Consider the following 21233-nt stretch of genomic DNA (forward strand, 5'->3'; position numbering starts at 1 on the left):
TCAAGACCATTCGCCATGTCTCCCATGCTTCTGAACCGTCTCTCTGATGGCCCCGCCACCGTCCTCTCTCCGCACCAGGAACACGCCTTCGCTCAGTTCCCTTCCCAGTCTTTGCTGGACCCCTCTGGCGGTTTCAATAGCTACCCTGCCAGCCCCAGCTCCGTCTTCGCGAACAATGGCTCCGCACAGCCTGCCTCGAGCTCCGATGCCAACTCTGCTACGGTTGCACCCAAGCCGTGTCGCAAGAGGTCGCGTGACGAAGCCGCCTTTGAGGAAGCCTTTACCCTCAACGCTCCCTCCGAGCCGCAGCCCCCGCCAGCTCCCAAAGCCGAGCCCATCTATGGTGAGGGAATGGTTCTGCTGAACCCTGACACTGGTATGGCTCTCTCTGCGGAGAGCCAAACTGGCACGTGGTACGAAGAGAAGGCCGAGTCGCAACATACGGCCGGGGACCCTATCTCGTCTCGTTCGATTGCGCTCCAGTCCGACGCCGCCGAAATCAGCCGCAAGTCTCAGCGGCTCGACCAATCCGCCCCAGGCCTTGATGACATTGCGCTCTCGTCGATCCGCCAGCGCTTGAGTGGCCCCGATTACAACGACCAGCACCGCTCGCTTCCTTCTGGGTCCACGCCTCCCAGCGAACCTCATATCGACGATGCCACCCTCCTTCTCGGCATCAGCTGGCAGCGCATCGACACGGACGATGATATGGCCCCCGCCGTCCGCGGCTGGACCAAGTACATCGACAATCAGTACGCAGCTCATCTGCGCCGTTCGCAGATGCTCTTGAAAAGCCGCGCGCTGAGCGCCTTCCTCGTTTCTGCGACGCCTCTTTCTTCCTTCTCTACGTCATTCTATCTTTTCAACGATGATCTTACTCAGTGTCAACTTGTGGCATCCTCTTGGGACGCTTGCCTGCAAAACCTCCGCTGCACGCCTATCGTCTTCGAAGGCTCGACTCCTCTTGTTGCCGCGGCTCGATCTGCCTCTCCTCCCGACGCCAATCCGTTTGCCTCCAACACGGAAACTGGCGTGCCTCTGCTGCAGCAAGCTCTCTCCAATCACTCTCATGCGCCCACTGGCATGGACGCGGGAATGGGTCAGAACGGAGGCGTGGAAATGGGCATGGAGATCGACTCGTAAAGGTGTCTACCTCTCTTCGCCCAAAAGTCCGATAGACACACGACCATGCGATTCTGCCATCGAGCTCCGACCCACCATCCTCATCGTCATCGTCGCCTTCTCCGATCGATCGATCTCCGACTTTCTTTCTATCTGCGTTTTTCTACCTGATTTTTTTTACTGGATTTAGTTTCGACTCACTTGCACCCGACTTACTCAGTTTGGTAGCATCGTCCAGATTATTTTGCCCCAGGCGGGCATTGGGGGCAGTGGTGTTTCTCTTGGTGCTTTACTCGTGGAAATTTGGTTCGGCGTCGTAAATGGTGGCTTGGTTCTTTTCTATCTGCATCTGGCTTCGGTATCTATTCATTCAAATATCTTTTTACGAACTACAAATGAAGAACAAGAATTACTTTGAATCCTGGTGCGAAACCATTTAGAGTGGGAGATAGACCATCAACGAATTAAAATGCCTGGGAGCGCCGAGTGACAGACTTGTGAGTTCGCAGAGCATCATTCCTCCAAGTTGCGGAGACTCGAGGTCCGACCAACAACCACTACACGGCCATTCTGTTTCAGGCTCTCCCTGGAAGGATTATCCCTTGCCTGCGTGTGTTCTGCATTCGCCCGGAGAAATACTCGCAGGCTGACTGCAAGGGAGGCGAGTTGCGGGGTAGGGGTCGGCCTCGAAATCTTGCGGTCTGCCTTGACTTTTCGTCAATGTCTTACATGCTGATTAAGTGGCTTCCAGGCACATTGCCAGTCACTATGAGGATCTTCAGGTGAAAACACAGGACTAGTACATGACAAGCTAACAGACACAGACATTCACAGTGTGTAATTGACGGCACTCTTCACCTTCGACGCTCCTCTTGCAGCCAACCGCTCGAAAACAAGCCAATGCTTCTCATCCGTAAAATCCGCAAATCGCGGACACGTAAGACCCTGACCATGGTCATAGTTGGGTCCGGTTTCAAAACACTGTCTGCTCACAGCATTAGCGCCGAGAAGCTGCTCGCACGTCGTCACAGCGCCGTGGAGCGGCGTCAACAGCCCTTCGCTCTCCAGCGCATCGTAGAATTCTGTCGTCGAGATGTTCTGAGAGTTCAGCGTTATCTGTTCGGGGGTAGCTCCAGTCCCCAGGAGCGAACTAATCCGGTCACGGCGTGCTTGGATGCTGCGTAGGTAGAGAGGCCGAGGCTACGGTAGATTCCGCAGACAGAGCCGGCGACGACGACTATCACGAGTTTCAGCGGTTGACATTATAACTTCTGGAAGGCATTGACAATGCTTACCTTTCCCACGGAACCCATGCGCATTTACCGTCTGTCGACGGAACTGCTGCACCGCCAGCGAAACAGTCATCAACACGCCCTGGACGTTGATCTCTATCACTGACAGATTCGGCTCTTGGACTTTGCCATCCGTTCGAGCCAGTGGCATCCACTCGTTCTGTCCGACTCCTACGATGGCGAATACATATTCGACTCATCCGAAGAGTCTGCCCCGGCTGTGTCGCTATCTGCGACGAATACTTTGATCCCCTTGGAAGCTAGTCGTTGGGCGACGGCTTTGCCAAGGCCACTTGCGCCGCCGGTAATTTATGCATATTCTTGGGACATTCTCGAGGAATGTCTCTGATTTGATATTTAAAGAGGTACTATAGACTGGAGGTGTAGTCTCATGATTAAAAGCCTACAGTAGCTGATCTCGGGTGGGCAAAACTAGAGGACTAGTAGTATGGAGTGCTAATATTGCCCCTCTTTCATATCCCAGTAGCATCCAGCAAATAGGGTCCAGACCTGGTGTCATGAGACCAATAATCAGCTCTATCTTCTGTCTTTGCCCAGGCGAAGGAAAGGAAAGGAAAGCGGGGTGAGGGTACAAACCTGCAGATCCCGGGCAAAGTGCCGAGCTGTGGAGAGTGAATGGACGCGGAGACTGACTGTCCGAGAGAGGCACATGCGCAGGCTGTGTCGGTCATAAAATCGGCTTAAATCATCGAGGAGGAGCTAGGACCGTAGGCACCTCGGTTCTGTCTTTGACGTCTCTCGTAAATTTACCTGGTCGGCTCTTCGAAGATATGGGAGAATACAACCCATCTCTGCCGCTCCAGTCTCTCAGGCCCACATCCTTCCTCTTAAACGCGACCAGTTGATCATCCAGAGTGGCATATCCAGTCACCAGGTGGATATCAAGTGGGAACAAACCTACTCGTAAACCGACCGTCCCTTCAAAGTCATCATGATGGGCGGAGGTGCAGCGGGTATCGACTTTCTACATCACGCGTCATCCGAACTAGTATAGTTAAACATCGAAGTTAAATGTTTCGACAAAAACGCTGATGTCGGGGGTACTTGGTTTGAAAATCGGTATCCCGGTTGTGCCTGTGACGGGCCCTCGCCTAGTTATCAGTTTACCTGGAGGCCGAACCCAAATTGGTCGAGATACTATTGCGGCTCGCCTGAGATATGGCAGTATCTCAAGGGCATTGTGCTTGATGAGGTCTCGATCGGTATATTCAGCTTCGGACTGAAGTCGTCGAGGCAAGATGGGATGACGAGATTGGGAGGTGAGTCCTCACGCTTCGTCGGACGGATAGTTCGGATGAGTGGAAAGAGGAGTGCGATATCCTTTTGAATGGAACTGGATTTTTGAAGTGAGGCTTTTGACCCGGGGTTTATACTATACGACAACCATTGACTTGGATGGTGCCTGGAAATGATCCACTATCAAAGGCCTCCATTCCTTTCAGGGAAAGTCTGTTCCATACAGCTCGTTACGAAGAGAGATTTGATCTTAAAGGCAAACGAGTTGATGTGATTGGGTCCGGTAGTTCTGGCGCCCAGACTGTCGCTTCTGTATATTCAAAATGTCTCAAAGCCTTATATTTGAGTGTGCAGTCCCACATGGATCACAGCAGGTTTTGCACAGAAATATGCTGGCAAGGATGGTGCCAATCTTGAGTGTAAGTGAGAAGTATCTCATAAAATGACGAGAATGAGTGACTCACTATAATAGATTCTGAAGAAGGAAAGGCTGGATGGCGTCGCGATCCGGGGAAGTATCGTCAATATAGGAAGATGATTGAAGATGGGATCAATGTGAGATATATGGCAGTTTTACGCAATACTGCTGAATCGCAGAAAGGGAATGAGGTGAGCCCTACTGCATTCTTTGGTTGAAGTTTTTGAGTCATGTTTTGCTTATTTTCTAGTTCTCATATGGTGAAATGCACAGAAAATTAGGAGGAAATCCTCGACTTGTGGACAAAATAATCCCACAGAACTTCAACGTTGGCTGCCGCCGCCCAACTCCAGGAAACGGCTACCTCGAAGCGCTCGTCGGTGAAAAGACAACAGTCTATACAGAAAATATCAGAGAAATCACACCAAAAGGCTTCAAAGACCAGTCAGGACAAGAATACGATTGCGACGTAATTATCTGCGCAACCGGCTTCGATACATCCTATCGTCCCCGCGTCCCTACAGATCCCAGAATCGTACCTAGGCATCGCAGCCGCGAACATGCCCAACTACTATATATTCACGGGACCGTTCACGCCCATGGCACAAGGTGCTATTATACCCATTTTGACTATGATGAGCAACTACTTTATTCAAAAGATCAAAAAGAATATACACAACACATCCGCCGGATGACACCGAAGGGTTCGGTTATTCAAGATTTTATGGAGCATGCCCTCGTCTATCTACCTCGCACTTGTTGGGCGGATCCTTGTACCAGCTGGTTCAAGCAGGGTAGATCGGATGGGCCAACTGTGATGTGGCCTGGTTCACGACTAGCCTTTTCTGAGGCGGTCAAGTCGCCTCGGTGGGAGGGATTTGATATTCAGTATCACTCTGGAAATCGGTTTGGATTCTTGGGGAGTGGTTTGTATGTATGAATTTGGAGGGGCAGGGGAGAGTTCGCCGTATTTAAATGGGGACTTTGTGCATACGAGGCCAAGGAAAAGAGGTCGAAGAGATGATTGCTAGAAATAAAGCTCATCAGGGTGGAGAGGAGCCTTCTTGATTCGTTGTACTTCTTTCATATTCTAGGCTCTCTTCTAGTTTGCTATCTTTCCCTGTGGACTAAATTCCAGATTGACCGACGCGCTGTTGAGGCCTAGGAGCCTTACCTGCACCTTGAAGCTTTGATATCTTTGTTGCTTCACTTGCTCTTTTCCACGAATTCCTCCCGGACTTCGTCAGGGCTGCTGCTACGGGTCTTAGCTTCGACAGGTGTAGCCGTGGGTTTTCCCTGGGAATCGGTATGGGGACGCAAGGGTGGAAGCCTTGCACGGTCGGTAAAGATGAAGTCGATTTCCTCGAGAGTGAGGTTTGCTGTTTCGGGATAGAAGAAATAAACGATCTTTACAATTTAGCTCTTTGGCTCGATAACTCAAGGGAATTGACCTTACTGGGACAAAGACCAGATTCAAACACATGAAAATGAGGTATCCCTTCCACGCCAGATTCTCAATCAATGTCGGAGTGATCATCACGACAAAGAAGTTCCACAGCCAGTTGGCGGAGATACCTATTGCTTGTCTGGGAAATCGTTAGAATATGGGCTTGGAGCGGCCAGCATGTACTCACCCCTTAGCTCGGACATGTAGTGGGAGAATCTCCGGCCCGTATACCCATGGGATACAGTTGACCGATGCGCCAAAGATCAGCATGAAAAGAAAGAAGAAGGCAACCGACGCGGAGGCAGTGGGCTTTTCGACAGACGTTCCTTTGAACGACAGCAGAATTGAAATCATCATCATGGAGATGAAAAGTCCAAATGAGCCCCACATCATCGGCTGGCGACGACCAAATCGGTCGGAGAAGAAGGTCGGGTAAAAAGAGCCTGTATATATAAGCAAGATTGCATCACTGGGAAAAGTCATCGTGGTATGACATACCGATCACAAACATGATTTGAATCACGCCTCCAAGCAGCAGACTCAGCTTCCGAGTCAGTCCAACATTATACTCCAAGACTGTTTTCGTCTCCTGTCAGTCTTGAAATGTATCTTCGCTGTCTTTCCTCTTTCTTACCTGACGTAACGTAGTACTAGCAGAGGTTAGCAGCCAAATAGATGAAATCCTTCTGAATGTGGTACTCACCACGACCAAGTTGATGCCTCCCATCTGGTTCATGAACTGCATTCCATAGGCCAGCAGCACCCGCTTTCCGGTTTGGACTTCGTCACGCTTCAAGATCTGTGACCACTTGTATTCGCCATGTAGAGTCTCCAACTGAATTGCTTCCAGGATACCCTCGGACTCGGAAACAACCTTCGGGTTGTCGTGTCCCATATCATAGACGTCGCAAAGAACCTGTAGCGCTTCTTCGTTCCTGTTGTGTCGGTATAACCAACGTGGGCTTTCGGGCAATCTATGAACAAAATTTGTCAGTCACCCTATTCCCCATCCCTAAACCTCTATCGAGAGATTGTTTACCCGAACACCAGAAGAATAACCATAATGGCAAAAATCATCTGACATGCGATAGGCAGACGCCAGTTGATTGGCCCATCAACATAACTCATTCCATAGTCGAACCAGTATGCAATCACTATACCCACTCCGACAAACAGCGGCTCGCTGCAGACGTACTTTCCACGTTTCTTGGCCTCGCACAGCTCGGACTGGTACACCGGCACTGTGGTCGTCTCGATGCCGGTCCCAATACCAGTCACGAAACGCGCCACGAGCAGCTGGGCCCTTGAGAAAGCGGTTGTCTGTAAGGTCGCACCGACCTAGAAGGGAATTGTATCAGTCATCTGTTCCCAGATGTGTTCTTGCAATGAGCTGATGTCCTTACAATGATCCAGCCCATTGCGAACCACATCGATTTCCGCGGACCAAGTCGATCAGTCGTCATAAAGGAGACAATAGTGCCACTGAAACAACCTAGGTTATAGATTGAAACGATAATCCCTAGTATACCCGCGCTGGGATTTTTCACCACATTCAAGAAGTCCTCGTTGCCCACAATGCCCGAGAACACGCCCTGGTCGTAGCCTATGCATCGTTAGTTGATCACCAGAAGGTAAGAGCAGAGCACCATTTGGAAGTAGATCCACGGACCGAAGAAAATGAATGCCAATTGACATGTAAACATAATCGCCATCCTCAGCGGCCGACCTCGGCCATATATATCCAGCTTGACCATCTTGCGCCCTCGACGAATCTCAGAATCGAGTAAAGAGGCGAGAAAACGAAAGAAAAGAGATTCAGCACCACACGAGAATAGCAAATATCAAGCCGCGGAAAGCTGCATAGTAGCGTCCGCACGCCTTTTTGTACGCGGCCAGGGAACACTACCTCACACTGGTGTAGGTGCAGTCGATGCGACACTATCGGAGAAAAGGCCGACCAGGCCAATCCTTGCCCGAGGCACGGATGGCAAGAATCATAATCGACGGATCCGGCAACAAAGATCGCCGGGTTGACGGAGGGGAGAAGGCGGGGAATACGGGGATCAGCCGTTGTTACTCGCAGGTGTTGTACCGGTACTCGTGGATCGGAGTGTGATTGTGGCTTCAGCCAGCCAGGAGAGCAGAGGAAAGAAGAGATAGCCAAGCGAAATTAAAGACTGAAATATTCTTCGCTCATGCGTGCCAATATTGTCTCGGTTTCCATGGTGTCGTTTAGTACCTACCTCGATATGTACTTGAGTACAATGCATGCACCGAGACGAGTGGTTATGCGGGGTGAGAAATCCGGGGGTGGAGATGGAGTAGGAGACGACCGCCACGAAAGGAAGCTTAGATCGGCGGGAGGCCGATCGTTTCGGGCAAGAATCGGCTCAATGCGGCGCTTCGAATTGCCGGATTTGATGCGGTCGTGAGCACTTTACACGAACAAAGAACGAGCCCGGCTATAGCACTAGCGTCCTCACATATAATGAGAGGTAGTCTGGTCGGCCGAGACATTTCATCTTCAAAAGACGTCAGCTTACTACCTGAGGGTATACTCGAGGATTTTCTGTTTTGGGATGATGCTCTGAGAGGCTTGAGAGCGAAATTCTTCGTACCACAATATTACTGTGTGAAAAATCTACTGGTAGGAAGTAAGGATATTGTATTCAAAAAGAGTTGGTGGTTAGATAATAATACAGGATATCTTTGGTTAAATCGCTATGAACAGACATATTCAAAGTACCAACCGTGAACGATAGAGCAAAACAAGAACCCTTCTAAACCCCAGTCTTAGTCAGAGCCGTAGTCGTAGTCACTAACATAAGCGCCATTATCGTCTTCGTCTTCGTCTTCACGTCCCCGGTAGTTTCCAGCGAAAGCATCATCGACACCGTCATCCTCGTCCTCGTCCTCCTCCTCATCCAAAGCATCGGGATCACGGAGTTCGACTTGACTATCTCTCCTGCCAAACTCAGTACCATACTCCGTCAGGGTGGGAACTGGGGGCTTGGGGGGAGCGGCTGGAGCCCCTGCTGCTGGGTGGCCAGGCTTAATCGGGGTCGCCGCCGGGGTGGTCCGGCCAGCACGGCGAATGGAAGGTGCATCGGGGACAACGCTAGTGCTGCGGCGGGAAGCAACACTTTGACTACGGCTGCGACTGCGGCTGACACTTCGGCTCTGGCTTCGGCTGAAACTTTCCATCTTCTCCTTCTTGTCGTCGGGTATGCTGTCGCCGCCATAAAGCGTTTCAAGAAGGTTGTAATTGATCTTCTTACTGTAGCCGCGGCGCTCGAGCATGCGGCGGGTGGCTTCAGCCGGAGTAGATGCACGAGAACTGCGGCCTTCGTTATCCTGTCCGTCCTCAAGATAACCCACATCACCCATTCGGCCCTTGCGACGCTTGCGAGGCTTGGAAGAAGGACCTCCGCCAGTGGCTTCTTGCAGCGCACGCTTGAGGGCCTTTGCCTGTTGGTTGCGAAGATATTCTTTATTTTCGCTAACCCAAATGCGCTCCTTGATGTCGATTTCGGCAGCGCTGAGGAGACAATTCGCGACCTCCGGGTCATCTTTGAATTCTTCCTCATCGATCTCCGTGTTGTCCGAGATCTGGCTGAAAGGAAGCATCGCGTTCTTGACCATTGAGGATGTTTTATCCAACATGTCTCGCATCTCGCTTTCGAGGGCATCTTCGGAAGCAATCTGTTCTGGGGATGGCTCAGGATAGCTCTTCCGTGCTTTCTTGACATCGGGTGCTTCCTGTTTAGCCTCCTCGACAACTTCGTTCACGGCTCGTGTGATGGAGCCGCGACGATTGGTGTTTTCCGTAAGAGCAGGATCGATGGGAAGGCTCGGGATGGCAAAGCCATCAGCATCAACCCGACGGGGCTGAACAGACCCTGTGTCGCTTTCTGCGCCAGAGTCGTATTCAAGCTCGGCCGCCGTCTCAGGATTCTTTCGAGAAATTTGGCTGGGCTTGCGTCCATGGACCTGGCGGGCTCGAGCGAAAGAAGGCGGATCATGTGCATTTTCCAGTTGAACAGAACGAAATTGATCCACGGTCAATTCGCCACTCTCGGTTGAACTGAATTCATTCAAACGTTGGCTGATTGTGACTTCGGTAACCTTGACTACGTAAACCACTTCACGAATGGTACGGCGAAAGTTGTTCATGCGCGCTGCCAGAATCAAAGCAGCGCCACAGACACCAGCAGGGCGACGTCCGGTTGTCATCCAATCGCGGTTCATTCGCTGGACGATGCGCACAGCCTCACCTGCCACAGGCATGGTCAGGGATCCGAATTCCAGTTGCTTGGCGAATCGATAGATCAAACTTTCCGGGTCGATGGGGTTCATCATGAACACATTGCCACCGAGTCGGAGCTCATCGAGGAGGGCCTTGTAAGTACGGCCGAGTTTAAAGACGTTGATCATCAGCACATCAGCAAAATCAATCAACATGGAGGTGTTTCCATCCTGGCGACGGCAAGCAATGTACAGGCAAACTGCAGCAACGGTCTTGGTGCGACGACCCTGGATGAAGTTCAATCCAACGGCGAGCTTAAATACCTGTCCCGCAGCCTTCGAAGCACTTTCGGGAATGTTCAAGGCTCGGGAAAGCTGGCTGATAAATCGGTTTCCGTTTTGCTCGGTCATCTCTCGGCTTTCCATGCCACCTCCACGCTGGAATCCTGGACCGAAGCTGCGGACATGGGTCTGATCTTCACCGACGAAAGTACCCTGAACGACAGCGGCACCAGAGGAGCTTTCGCCAAAGGTCACCTCGGACACGATGTTGGATTCGCTGATGACTGTACCACATCCTGTGCAAACTTTCTGGCCTTCTTCGTCCACAATTTGAGGAGCGGGACAGCCCGGGTTGGGACAACTCGAAGTCTTCGGATGAGTTGTAGGTCGGGGAGGTTGAGGGTGTGCAGCTGATTGAGGGCGCTTGATAGGAGTCGGGTTTGGTGGTTTCAAGCTGGCAAGCCGTCCGACAGGTCCTCGGGCCCCTCCACGGGGAGCGACTGTAATCCGCGTGGGGCGTCCGGCCCCAGGCTTGGGAATAGCCTGAGGCTTGGGGGTAGGCTTGGGGGTAGGCTTCGTGGTCGACATGGCGAGATAATGACGACGAAGAATTGATTTCGCTGCTGAGTCTGTTCCGCTCGGTCAACTGCCAGGCTATGAGACCCAGGTAGTTCCCAGACAGCTCAATGGGTGTCGAAATCCAGATAGAAGGCGTCACAGGTGGTTGCGATGAGCATGGAGAGGAAGCAGCACTTTGAATAGTCGGCCAGTTGAAGTGAATGGAGAATCGGTAGGGATGAGGGGACGGTGACTGTGATAGGTGTCGGCGATAGAGATGGACCGAGCACTAACAGCGAGTCTCAGCTCGTAGCTCCAAATTCAGATTGCTTTTCTTGCTGAATTTGAGCTTGAAGTTCTCGTCAAATCGTCCGACTAGGGTACGCCTGTCTGGGAGCATAAAAAGATAAGTGATAAGAGACTGGGTGTCGCGAGTGGGGCTGCACGATGAAGGGTTTTTTCGCGGCCGCGTCGCGCGGGTGGTGCAGCGGCGGAGTCACGTGTAGGTTCGAGAGCGCGGGTTCGATCCGGCGAGGCAACTTGAGATTCTCAATTCCACCTCGCTCGGTAACTCATCGTCAGGATCTTGCGTCGGGCGATATATCATTCAAAGCTTTTCGGGCTACCTGTTATTGGTGTTTTTTCTGGATATTCCTTAGGTAGTGTCATCAACCTTCAAGTGGGCTCTTCGCTTGCCTCGGGGAATGGGCCGCACATGAATTTTGCGCTAGTTCAAAAACGGCAATACTGAAGACCGACCGCGTGCCCCTTAGTATGCCTGGTTCCCCAGGCATGCTACGCCTACGGGCAGGCATCAACCCTGCGGCAGCCACCACGCCAACGACGCCCGTCGCACCAGCCCTCCAACGGCGTACACGAGCACATGGTTCATGGTTGATGGTTCGCTTTTAAATCCTGCCTATATACAGTTCTTGCACATTCCCGGCCCTTCTCAGACTGACCCAGTGACATACTGCTTGGAGCCATGGCCCTCGATGATTGGAATGCTGCTGCGCCATTTGTGCGTATTTGCCATCTCCACGCACAAATGGCGCATCGCGTCTTTCGCCTACCCTCCACCGGATTCCAGGGTTTCTTTCTTTCTTTTTTCTTAATAGATTGCGATATGCCAACTTGGTTGACGTCTGCTGTTCACCCTTCTCATCTTTTTCTGTAATTTCTGCTGTCGCAGCTGCCGCTCTCACTGGCGATTCGCCATTATCAAAGTCGATCGACCGCTAGACCCGCGCGCCACCCCTGGGTTTAATAGTCAACATCCAACCCCCTGAACTTGGCATCCTGGTTGTGGCATTTCTGAGATCTCAGCCAGATCTCAGATCTCCCATCTACCATCGATCAGGTTTTTTATACAATAAACGCGTCGAATCGTGGCTATCGGTCCGAAAGCCCTCCGCACTATAATATGCAGGCCCAAAGCCCGGAGACCCATATGCGAAGAAGCGTGTTTTGGGTGGGCAATGTCCACTGCTCATCCTGCATTGCCTACATCACCGAAATCCTCACCGAGATTCCAACCGTTCAAGATATTGACGTCTCTATATTGACTCATGAAGTGCGCGTCTCACATGGCCTCTCTGCTCAACCAACCGACATCGCCTCTACTCTCATACACGCCGCCTTCGAAGTATACCATGTAACGACATTCGATGAACAGAAAGGCATTGTCTCCGAGATCGACACGTCCTCATGGAGCCATCGGGGATCTACAGTATTCTCCACGCCCCGCGCATCTTATTCAAGCTTCTCCTCCAACATCAAGGAGCGACTGCAATCGAGCAGGGAAAAACGGCATATTGCCAACTGCGATGCCTGCCAGAAGGAAGAAGCTCAAAGCCTCTCTCATCATTCTTCCTGGGCAGAGCCATTGCATGAGAAACTTCCCCAGGATATCTCCGAGGAGAAAGAAATCGATTTTTTTTTGCAAACGTCTAAGACCGCTGTTCATACACCACCATCTGTGCACAGCGATGAGGCTCGGGTAGAGCCTGAAGCTTCGGCGCCTCAAATTTCACCTGAGACCCCAGGGGCTCAGGCTTCACCGCAGACAAGCGATGAGTTTAATGCGCGTATTAGTATTGGAGGAATGAGCTGTGCCTCGTGTGTCAATGGCATCACAGCTGCGGTTCAGCAACTGGAGTTCGTGAAAGAGATCAATGTCCACCTCCTCACCAACAGCGCCGCTGTGGTATATACTGGCCCTCGGGAAAACATTGATATTATCACGGAACAAATCGAGGATATCGGCTTCGAGGCTTTTTTGGACGAAGTCAATCGAGTTGCTCAGGCGCCAAGCACCGAGAAAATTTCTACCCGGTTCCTTGCAGAGATTGCGATAACTGGAATGACCTGCGGATCTTGCGTCGGCGCCGTGACTCGTGGATTGGAGGAATTGTCTTTTGTTCAAGATGTCTCCGTCAATCTGCTGTCGCATAGTGGTCGGATTGAGTTTGATGGACAAGACAACTTAGACAAGATCTTGGAAAAGATCGATGATCTGGGTTATGATGCTGCTGTCAACAGTGTCCATCGTATGTCCGAAAACAAGGATGAAACTACTCCAGCGCAGTCCAGACTCATCTCGATTCGCGTCGATGGAATGTTCTGCCGCCATTGCCCAGAACAGGTCCTTACCGCTATCGAATCGCTCCCAGGAGTCACTGTTGAGGAGAATCTTTGCGAAGCGAACCCTATCCTCAAAGTCACCTATACACCCCAACCGCCCGCCTTGACAGTCCGCTCGATCCTAAATGCGATCACCGAGTCTAATGGTGCTTTCACTGCTAGCATCTACCACCCGCCGAGCATCGAAGATCGCTCCCGGGCAATGCAGTTGCATGAACGACGCAGGCTGCTCACTCGTCTGCTCTTTGTTTTCGCTGCCGCTATTCCGACCTTCTTGATCGGCATTGTGTTCATGTCTCTGGTTTCTTCGAACCATCCGGTCCGGAGATATCTTGAACAGACTATTTGGTCTGGTAGTGTCACTCGCATCGAGTGGGCTCTCTTCATAATGTCGACTCCTGTCATGTTCTACGGCACCGATGTATTCCATACTCGTGCCCTGAAGGAAATCCATGCACTTTGGCGGCCTGCGAGCCGGGTACCAGTCCTGCGGAGATTGTATCGCTTTGGTAGCATGAACCTTTTGATTTCTGCAGGTACATCTGTTGCGTACTTTTCATCACTCGCCGTTCTCATTGTCGACGCCGTTGTGGGCACGAAGGGCAGTGCTCACAGCACCACTTATTTCGACTCGGTTGTTTTCTTGACTCTGTTCATCCTATGCGGTCGGTTCTTGGAGGCATACAGCAAAGCCAAAACAGGCGATGCAGTCTCTTCCTTGGGAAATCTTCGTCCCTCAGAGGCACTTTTGGTTGAGAGCTCAGCCTCAGTACCTAACGAGACCCCTGAGGGCTCTGAATTCCCAGGCTCAGACCAAATGACGCGAGTTGCCGTTGACCTGTTGGAGGTTGGTGATATGGTTCGCATCCCTCATGGTGCATCTCTACCTGCTGATGGTGTCGTTGTCGGTGACGGTTCTTACCAATTCGACGAGAGCTCCTTAACTGGCGAGTCTCGTCCAGTCAAGAAAGCCGCCGGCGATCAAGTCTACACCGGCTCTGTCAACGTCGGCCAACCAGTTCATATTCGAATCACCGAACTTGGCGGGTCTTCTATGCTTGATCGGATCATCGCTGTTGTGCGCGAGGGCCAAAGCAAGCGTGCACCTCTTGAGAGAGTTGCCGATATGCTCACTTCCCACTTTGTCCCTGTAATCACTCTCATCGCCATTCTTACTTTCGTGATCTGGCTCGCTCTTGGTCACTCGGGTGTACTTCCCGGTGACTACCTTGATACAGCTCGCGGTGGCTGGACATTCTGGAGTCTGGAATTCGCCATTGCCGTCTTTGTGGTTGCGTGTCCATGTGGACTCGCACTGGCTGCTCCCACGGCACTGTTTGTCGGAGGAGGCCTCGCAGCGAAGCACGGTATCCTGGTCAAAGGTGGCGGTGAAGCTTTCCAGGAAGCTAGTCGTCTCGATGCCATTGTCTTTGACAAGACTGGAACATTGACTGAAGGTGGAAGTCTCAAAGTGTCCGATCATGAGGTCTTGACAAAAGATGATGATCTAGTGTCGGTCGCATGGGCTCTCGCTCAGAAAATGGAAGAAAGCAGCAACCATCCCATCGCGCAGGCTATCTCTGCTTTCTGTGAGGCGCAGCCCAAAGTCTCAGTCCACTCTTCAGATATCCAGGAGATCTCTGGTCAGGGTATGAAGGGAACTTTCACTGTCTCTCGGGATGCATCTGAGTCTGAAGAGAAATACGAAGCTGCCATCGGCAACGAGCGTCTTCTCCACAGCATTCTTCCCCCTGAAACAGATACATACTTTGTATCGAGTTTGCTGTCGAAGTTTCAATCATCTGGAAAGTCAACCGCCATTCTTTCTTTGCGCCGCATCATTCCAGAATCCTCTGAACCTTCCTCCCTCGTTCCGGTAATTATCTTCGCGACCTCTGACACCATTCGACCCGAGGCTATCGACGTGATCTCGAAGCTGAACAATCATCATGTTGAGATCTTTATGTGCACTGGCGACAACCAAACTACGGCCCATGCAGTTGCTGATATGTTGGGTATCCCACGTTCCAACGTCATGGCCAATGTCCTGCCAGCAGAGAAAGCAAATTTTGTACGCCAGATCCAGGAAGGATCGGTGAAGGCCGCATCTCCGGGGACCGAGATCAAGGCATCGCGCAATTCAAAGGCATCGCGGCCCATTGTTGCATTTGTTGGCGACGGCGTCAATGACTCTCCCGCCCTTGCTGCAGCAGATGTCAGCATTGCCATGGCATCCGGGTCCGATGTCGCTATCAACTCTGCTAGCTTCATCCTCCTCAACTCAGACCTCAGCACGATTCTCCAACTGGTTCTTCTCAGTCGACGCGTTTTCAATCGTGTACGGATGAACTTTGGTTGGGCTGTCATCTACAATTTGTGTCTGGTACCGGTTGCTGCTGGTGTCTTCTATCCTATCGTGAGCGGTCACCACGAGAAGATGATCGGACACGAAATTATTACTGTCAATGAGCATTGGAGGCTGAGTCCTGTGTGGGCCGCCCTGGCAATGGCCCTGAGCAGTATATCTGTTGTGACGAGTAGTCTGGCGTTGAGAATCGACAGAGCAGCCATTCGAAAGCTTTTCCGTCGAAAGGACTAGGTTGAAGGGATTTCCAAGGGAAATAATTCTATGATTAATGATCTTCAATTTTTTCTTTTTCCGCATAGCCTATTTGGGAGGCAGTGAGATGTCTTTTTGTTTTGAGTACTATTCAATATAATCGCATATCAATCATCATCATAATCATCCTCCTTTCCCCCAGATTTCAGCAATCCGCTTGCTCTGAGCTTTTTGAATCTTCTTTCTTCCTACCAAAGACTGCAATTGGCTTGAGACCATTGTTTCCCTTTCCTGGGGCTGTAGAGCCTCGTAGGACTCGATAAACTTGCGAGGTGTTTGCCATCGCCGCTGAATCTCGAGTGCCTTTTCACCACTAACACCACGAGTGCACATGAGCATCTTCAGGAAGATATCACGAAGCGACAGCACATCGGATTTCGAGGTGAGAGCGGAGAAGGTCGAAAAGGTGACGCCATATGTAAGAGACGGGTCTTTGGTACGGAGTTCGTCCAGAAGAGTCAAGTAGGAATGTGTAGATGAGAGAATCCGGCTCGGGATGAAGGAAACTTTTGTCGGTGTCACTCCGCTTGCACCGGGCGCTTCGCTTGAAGGGGCGTCTTGTGCACCATACATCTTCCGTAAAAGGAGGGTCATCCGGGCAAGGTAGCGGATGGAATCATCCAGATTGCGCGTCTTCTTGATAAAGTAACCATTGACAACCTGCGTCGAGGCAATAGCAGAGGCAACCATGTCGTGGTACTTCGGCCCACTACCGGCCTCCGGATGTGTAATCGAGAACTCTTCAATAAGATAGATGACGTTTTTTATGCCTGAGCGACGCAGGCGAAACTTCTGTTCGTGGAATCGACCATCCTTGATAGATCCAATCAGATCATCCAGACGCTTTCGTTCGAGGATCCAATCGAGCATGACTTCATCCCCTTCCTCACCATATCGCGACAAAAATGCCGGATCCCGACATTTCGCGACCCACATGGCATCTCCAAGCTCTAAGGCACGTACTTGGGGTGTGATGCCTTGTTTCATAAGTTCGTTCGCGATATAGTCTCGATCCGTGGAAGTGCGCACTTCTCGAGTATCCAGGATTAACTGGACCGTAAAGCTACCCGGAGGTAGAGCGATGGGCTCGGTAGGACCTTCTGTGCTGGCTGCCCAGCCTAAAGGATGTGAGGTCTCGGATTCCTCTTCGTCGTCATTTTGAGCTGCGCTTTGCTGTGAGGTGGAAGCTTGGTTTCCGGCAAAGGACAACAAGTTCTCGGAGGATCCAGGCAGGGTCTTTTGGATGCGTTTGGCAACTTCCCATCCATCCTCTGATAGAATGTATTTTCTGAGAGGACGCCCATGCTCATAGACCAAGTCTTTCTGCATCAAGGTCTTCATGGAATTCCACGCAGTGTAGAATTTAGTCGGGTCTGGGGGGGCCGTGAAGGAGCTGTCGCAGTAAGGCTGTGCCACCTCTATCAATTGGGCTTTTGTCAATCCATGCGTTGCATTTTCCCCCAGCGTACCCAGGCCCAGGAGCAGTGCATATGGCCCGGATCGCAAAGCTGGCACGTAAGGCTTAGCTTTTCGGGGCTTTTTAGCTGGCTCATTGGCAACATCGGGGTCGGATGTTCTCTTGTTGGCTATTTAATCTTGTCAGATGCGGACGTAAAATCCCAAGTATAAATGTACTTATTTGAAGTAATCATACCTTGGCCAGGGGGTTCCGGCATTGTTTCCCCATTCTCCTGGCACCAAGCCTTGAGCTTTTCCGTTAGACGATCACATAGCTTCGGACCCAGTCCGTTCAGCTGCTGCGCTTGAGATGGGTGATCAAACTTCAGTGGACATGCTTTCATCGACTCGTAGGCCTTTTTGTACCTATCAAGTCATTGTTAGTCGTTTTGCGGGCGCACGGAGAGATAGGAGACCAACACAGTCGCGCCCTTGCTGTTCCGCTCACGAGCCTGGTCGAGCCATTCCTTGATCCACCCCAGAAGGAGAGGGTTTGCGCAATCCTCGCTCATGGTGACCAGCGGCCATCCGGCTGAGCGCAAGATGGTTGTCGGACTCGGTGACGCGCCGCTGATTTCCTCTTTGGGAACGCGATTGGGAACACGGGGTCATGTGACCATCCCACGCATACCGCATAGTCGGGCTGGTAGAGGAAGTCAAGAAAACGGATTGGGGGGAAATATCGGGATATGTCTCGCTATCCAGTTTGATTTTGAAATTCAAGGGAGCAGTCTACTAATTACTATCTTAGTAGGTACGGTAGGTTGGTGGAGACAGCCTGCTCGGTTTGTGTATGGAAGGCGGAGGATGACGTCGACCGGCCGGAGGCGCCGAATAGACAGCTTGAACCTGAAGCAAGATGGAATCGACGCAGCAGGTTCGCAGTCCCTGGCCCTGGCGGGCACAGCATACCTTCCCAGATTCCCCTCACATCTCGTCAAAAACCCAACTGAGTGACTTTCACTTCCTCGTTGCTGCCCACTCTCCGTTTATCCATATTATAGGTATCCAACAAGAGATGAGCTCTCCCTCGCTGTTCTGACCAAAGCGAGAAAATGGAGAACAAAAAGATCCTCCCACGGATACCGTCGCCTGTCCGGATGGTCCGACCGACAGCCATGTCCTTTCTCAGGTCGAACAGGACGAAAAGGGTCTGTCTCAACAGGCTGGCGACACCGCAGAGCTGACTGATCTGGGATGGTCCAAACCTGTCCAGCACATCGAAGAACCCCTCATTGCAGGTCTGTCAAACCAAGACCTTTGGATGCTCCTTAGAAGATTCGACAAGGTATCTTGAAATCGCACAGAGGCTTGATCTCATACACATCTGACTAATGTCCTTGTTATAGCAAGTGTACAACGTCAAGGCTGTCCCAAACGCTCCGCTTCAGAATCTGGATTTGACTCGGGCAGGGGATGATGAGTTTTCCCCAGATAAGCTGCGTGCCACCGTTGAGCGATTTTACACGTCCGTTGTGATAATTCTCGTTGGGTTCATTAACCATGTTGCGCGACTGCGCTCGTGGAGGAACCTCGACGGACAGCTATCTTTTGCTCGGTTTGTTTATTCATAGTGACACTTCAATCGAGGACATTTCTAATTTGGACAGGTCTATTCTCTAGCTTGGCTTCTGGATATCATATTCCCTGTATTTTTTGCCACTCTGATTGCCTTGGTGATATATCCCCCTTGTCGACAGGCCATGTTTCCCCCAGCACCGATCGCACTCGTGGACAAAGACACGGGAGGCATTCAAAGGCCAAAAGCCGGGGTACTCGGCTCTCATGATAGTATAACCGGTGCTCCCGAAAATTTCAAGGGAGAAGCAGCCGAGCAAGAAGCCAGCAACCTTGTGGCGAGTGTCGCGAGTGTCGCCGTTGGAAGCGCTGTCGGGAAGCATGACCAAGGAGTACCTGAAGGTGCACCCTTAGAAGGCAGTGTTCCGGATGCCATGAATATGGTCTCGGATACTGCTGATGCCCAGAGTGCGGCCGATGGCAGAATACCCGCGGATTCCCACGACAAGACTCGGCAACCAATGAAAGAGTCTGTCATGGAGGCTGCCAATATAGGCATGCAGGTTATCAGCGACATCACAGATACATTCGAAAAGTTTGCAAAGTAAGCTTGTCTCTGGTTTAATGGGGTGCGCATTGGAAATTTCGGCCTATGTTTGACCATACTTCACAGTGCTCTATCTGCGACGCCGCCATTCCCGCGTTTGACTCCTCGGTTGCGTCTAGTGGCTGTGCTGGTCCCAGCCTGCCTCGTGTCCAGTCTAATCTCTAGCCATGCTCTAACGAAAGGAATTGGCTTCTTTGTAGGCTTTGCCTTTTTCGGAGATCCCGTCATTCGTCGGGGACTTGCCTTCTTGAATACGAAATTCCCTCACTGGCAAAAACTTCTTCAGATCCAGAAGTATATACTCAAATACCCCTCGGATGTCTGGAGTGTACTGACTAACAATTCTGAAGCTCGCTCCTGAAAGGCATCCCGACTAATGCCCAACTAACACTTACACTTCTACGTGTTGGCGAGGCCAATGCATCGCCGTTGCCTCCCCCTCCGACCTCCCTGGAACAACCCCCTTCTCGCCCGGCCTCCCTGCATCATGAAGAACTCGAGCTTGGGGCAACCCACGGAGAAATCGAGCAAGCTGCATCGGTTGACCCACATCACACTTCGCAGAGCTCACAGCCTGAGCCACAGGCCACCCACAAGAAGACTCTAGCATCGGGCATCATTGTCTTCTTCCGAGGAACAACAGCAACGGGCGTGGAAAGTAAACGCGGAATCGATCGCGTCCGGGCGACAATCGGTTCTCGACATGCGAAAAACCGAGTCGGGGTACTCCGTCCAAAGGGCAAACACAGCACACCGGTCGGACCTATCAAATTCGATGCCAGGCACAAAGGGAAGCGCGGCACTGTGATAATCGACTCGTCGGGCGAACCGCCGGTGCTCTACTTTACGACCGATTCGCCCGAGGATGAGAATCTCCAGTTGAAAAATCGGAAGAAGGACACCGTCCTATTCCAGATACCCGTGACGGAGATCCGAGAAATGAAAAAGCTGGGAGGACTAGGATGGAAAGGGAAACTGGTTGTTGGGTGGGCGATGGGTAGCAAGGAGGTTGTTGACGGCTTGCTAATTGTGGGCAAAGATCCGGAACAGCGATTCCAGCTCACAGCTATGGGAACGAGGAATCAGCTGTTCAATCGTTTAATTGCCATCGATGGACAGGTGTGGGAATGCTGCTGAATGGATAGACGAATGCGTGCTAAGACGATCTCAGGTTTGGAAATAGGCCTTGACACTGATGGGTCTTGGAACAATCTCTCCATGTTCAACTCGCCTTGTGGCTCGCTTTATTCTTGTCTGTGGCAAAGTAAGAAATTCAAGCATCTTAGTATTTTTGATGTTATGGCTTCCGCACACTAAAGAGGCGTCTGCCTTGACCGCACCCGATCGATGGAGAGGGCATCGAGGGATTCACCAGCCGGTGTACACTAGCAGGTCTCTCAATATTATATCCATATCATTTGATCAAATATGCTATTTTTATTGCGACACTATGACTGCGCCAATAAACATACACCAGGCCAAACTAACATCCAGGTGATTGTTCACATAGAGTGGTAAGTTCAATTATATATAAACGCATTTGAACGCGAGCCCGAACGCGTGGTGAGGATGACTTTCGCAACCTTTCAGCACTTGAAAATGACAACCAACTACAGAGATAACGTCAGATCACAAACGTATGAAACAATGTAAATCTTCTCATACCGTCCACACAAAAGAAAAAAAAAAATTTAAACAAAAATTTATGGACCCGCGGGGAATTGAACCCCGGACCTTTCGTAGTTCAGTTGACCAATTAGGTCATT

General features: G+C 51.3%; 8 protein-coding genes across 8 annotated transcripts; 4 read left to right on the forward strand and 4 right to left on the reverse strand.

Annotated features, from left to right (window-relative positions):
• Positions 1-15: 15 nt before the first annotated feature.
• Positions 16-1143, forward strand: N7532_004014 (uncharacterized protein; the record flags this gene model as incomplete). Its single annotated transcript, XM_056616508.1, has 1 exon — positions 16-1143. One exon carries the CDS (start codon positions 16-18, stop codon positions 1141-1143), a length of 1128 nt encoding a protein of 375 aa, XP_056476865.1.
• Positions 1144-1950: 807 nt separating this feature from the next.
• N7532_004015 (glucose 1-dehydrogenase) lies at positions 1951-2565 on the reverse strand (the record flags this gene model as incomplete). Its single annotated transcript, XM_056616509.1, has 4 exons — positions 1951-2067; positions 2116-2220; positions 2274-2359; positions 2418-2565. 4 exons carry the CDS (start codon positions 2563-2565, stop codon positions 1951-1953), a joined length of 456 nt encoding a protein of 151 aa, XP_056476866.1.
• Positions 2566-3830: 1265 nt separating this feature from the next.
• N7532_004016 (uncharacterized protein) lies at positions 3831-5029 on the forward strand (the record flags this gene model as incomplete). The annotated part of the gene is made up of 4 exons (XM_056616510.1): positions 3831-3949; positions 4026-4090; positions 4144-4280; positions 4340-5029. 4 exons carry the CDS (start codon positions 3831-3833, stop codon positions 5027-5029), a joined length of 1011 nt encoding a protein of 336 aa, XP_056476867.1.
• Positions 5030-5295: 266 nt separating this feature from the next.
• N7532_004017 (sugar transporter-like protein) lies at positions 5296-7290 on the reverse strand (the record flags this gene model as incomplete). The annotated part of the gene is made up of 9 exons (XM_056616511.1): positions 5296-5496; positions 5546-5675; positions 5724-5979; positions 6035-6112; positions 6171-6186; positions 6240-6510; positions 6576-6874; positions 6940-7139; positions 7206-7290. 9 exons carry the CDS (start codon positions 7288-7290, stop codon positions 5296-5298), a joined length of 1536 nt encoding a protein of 511 aa, XP_056476868.1.
• A 1039-nt stretch (positions 7291-8329) lies between these two features.
• On the reverse strand, positions 8330-10651 carry N7532_004018 (transcription factor TFIIIB subunit BRF1; the record flags this gene model as incomplete). Its single annotated transcript, XM_056616512.1, has 1 exon — positions 8330-10651. The coding sequence occupies one exon, from the start codon at positions 10649-10651 to the stop codon at positions 8330-8332; it is 2322 nt and encodes a 773-aa protein (XP_056476869.1).
• Positions 10652-12044: 1393 nt separating this feature from the next.
• On the forward strand, positions 12045-15863 carry N7532_004019 (putative copper resistance-associated P-type ATPase; the record flags this gene model as incomplete). The annotated part of the gene is made up of 1 exon (XM_056616513.1): positions 12045-15863. One exon carries the CDS (start codon positions 12045-12047, stop codon positions 15861-15863), a length of 3819 nt encoding a protein of 1272 aa, XP_056476870.1.
• A 144-nt stretch (positions 15864-16007) lies between these two features.
• On the reverse strand, positions 16008-17854 carry N7532_004020 (crossover junction endonuclease MUS81; the record flags this gene model as incomplete). Its single annotated transcript, XM_056616514.1, has 3 exons — positions 16008-17470; positions 17539-17708; positions 17763-17854. 3 exons carry the CDS (start codon positions 17852-17854, stop codon positions 16008-16010), a joined length of 1725 nt encoding a protein of 574 aa, XP_056476871.1.
• Positions 17855-18201: 347 nt separating this feature from the next.
• On the forward strand, positions 18202-20604 carry N7532_004021 (DUF3292 domain-containing protein; the record flags this gene model as incomplete). The annotated part of the gene is made up of 6 exons (XM_056616515.1): positions 18202-18219; positions 18391-18630; positions 18692-18904; positions 18953-19464; positions 19534-19761; positions 19818-20604. The coding sequence occupies 6 exons, from the start codon at positions 18202-18204 to the stop codon at positions 20602-20604; spliced, it is 1998 nt and encodes a 665-aa protein (XP_056476872.1).
• Between the last annotated feature and the right edge of the window lie 629 nt (positions 20605-21233).

This window comes from Penicillium argentinense (genome assembly GCF_028826775.1).
Source record: "Penicillium argentinense strain IBT 30761 chromosome Unknown utg000004l_segment0_segment0, whole genome shotgun sequence".
NCBI lineage: Eukaryota > Fungi > Ascomycota > Eurotiomycetes > Eurotiales > Aspergillaceae > Penicillium > Penicillium argentinense.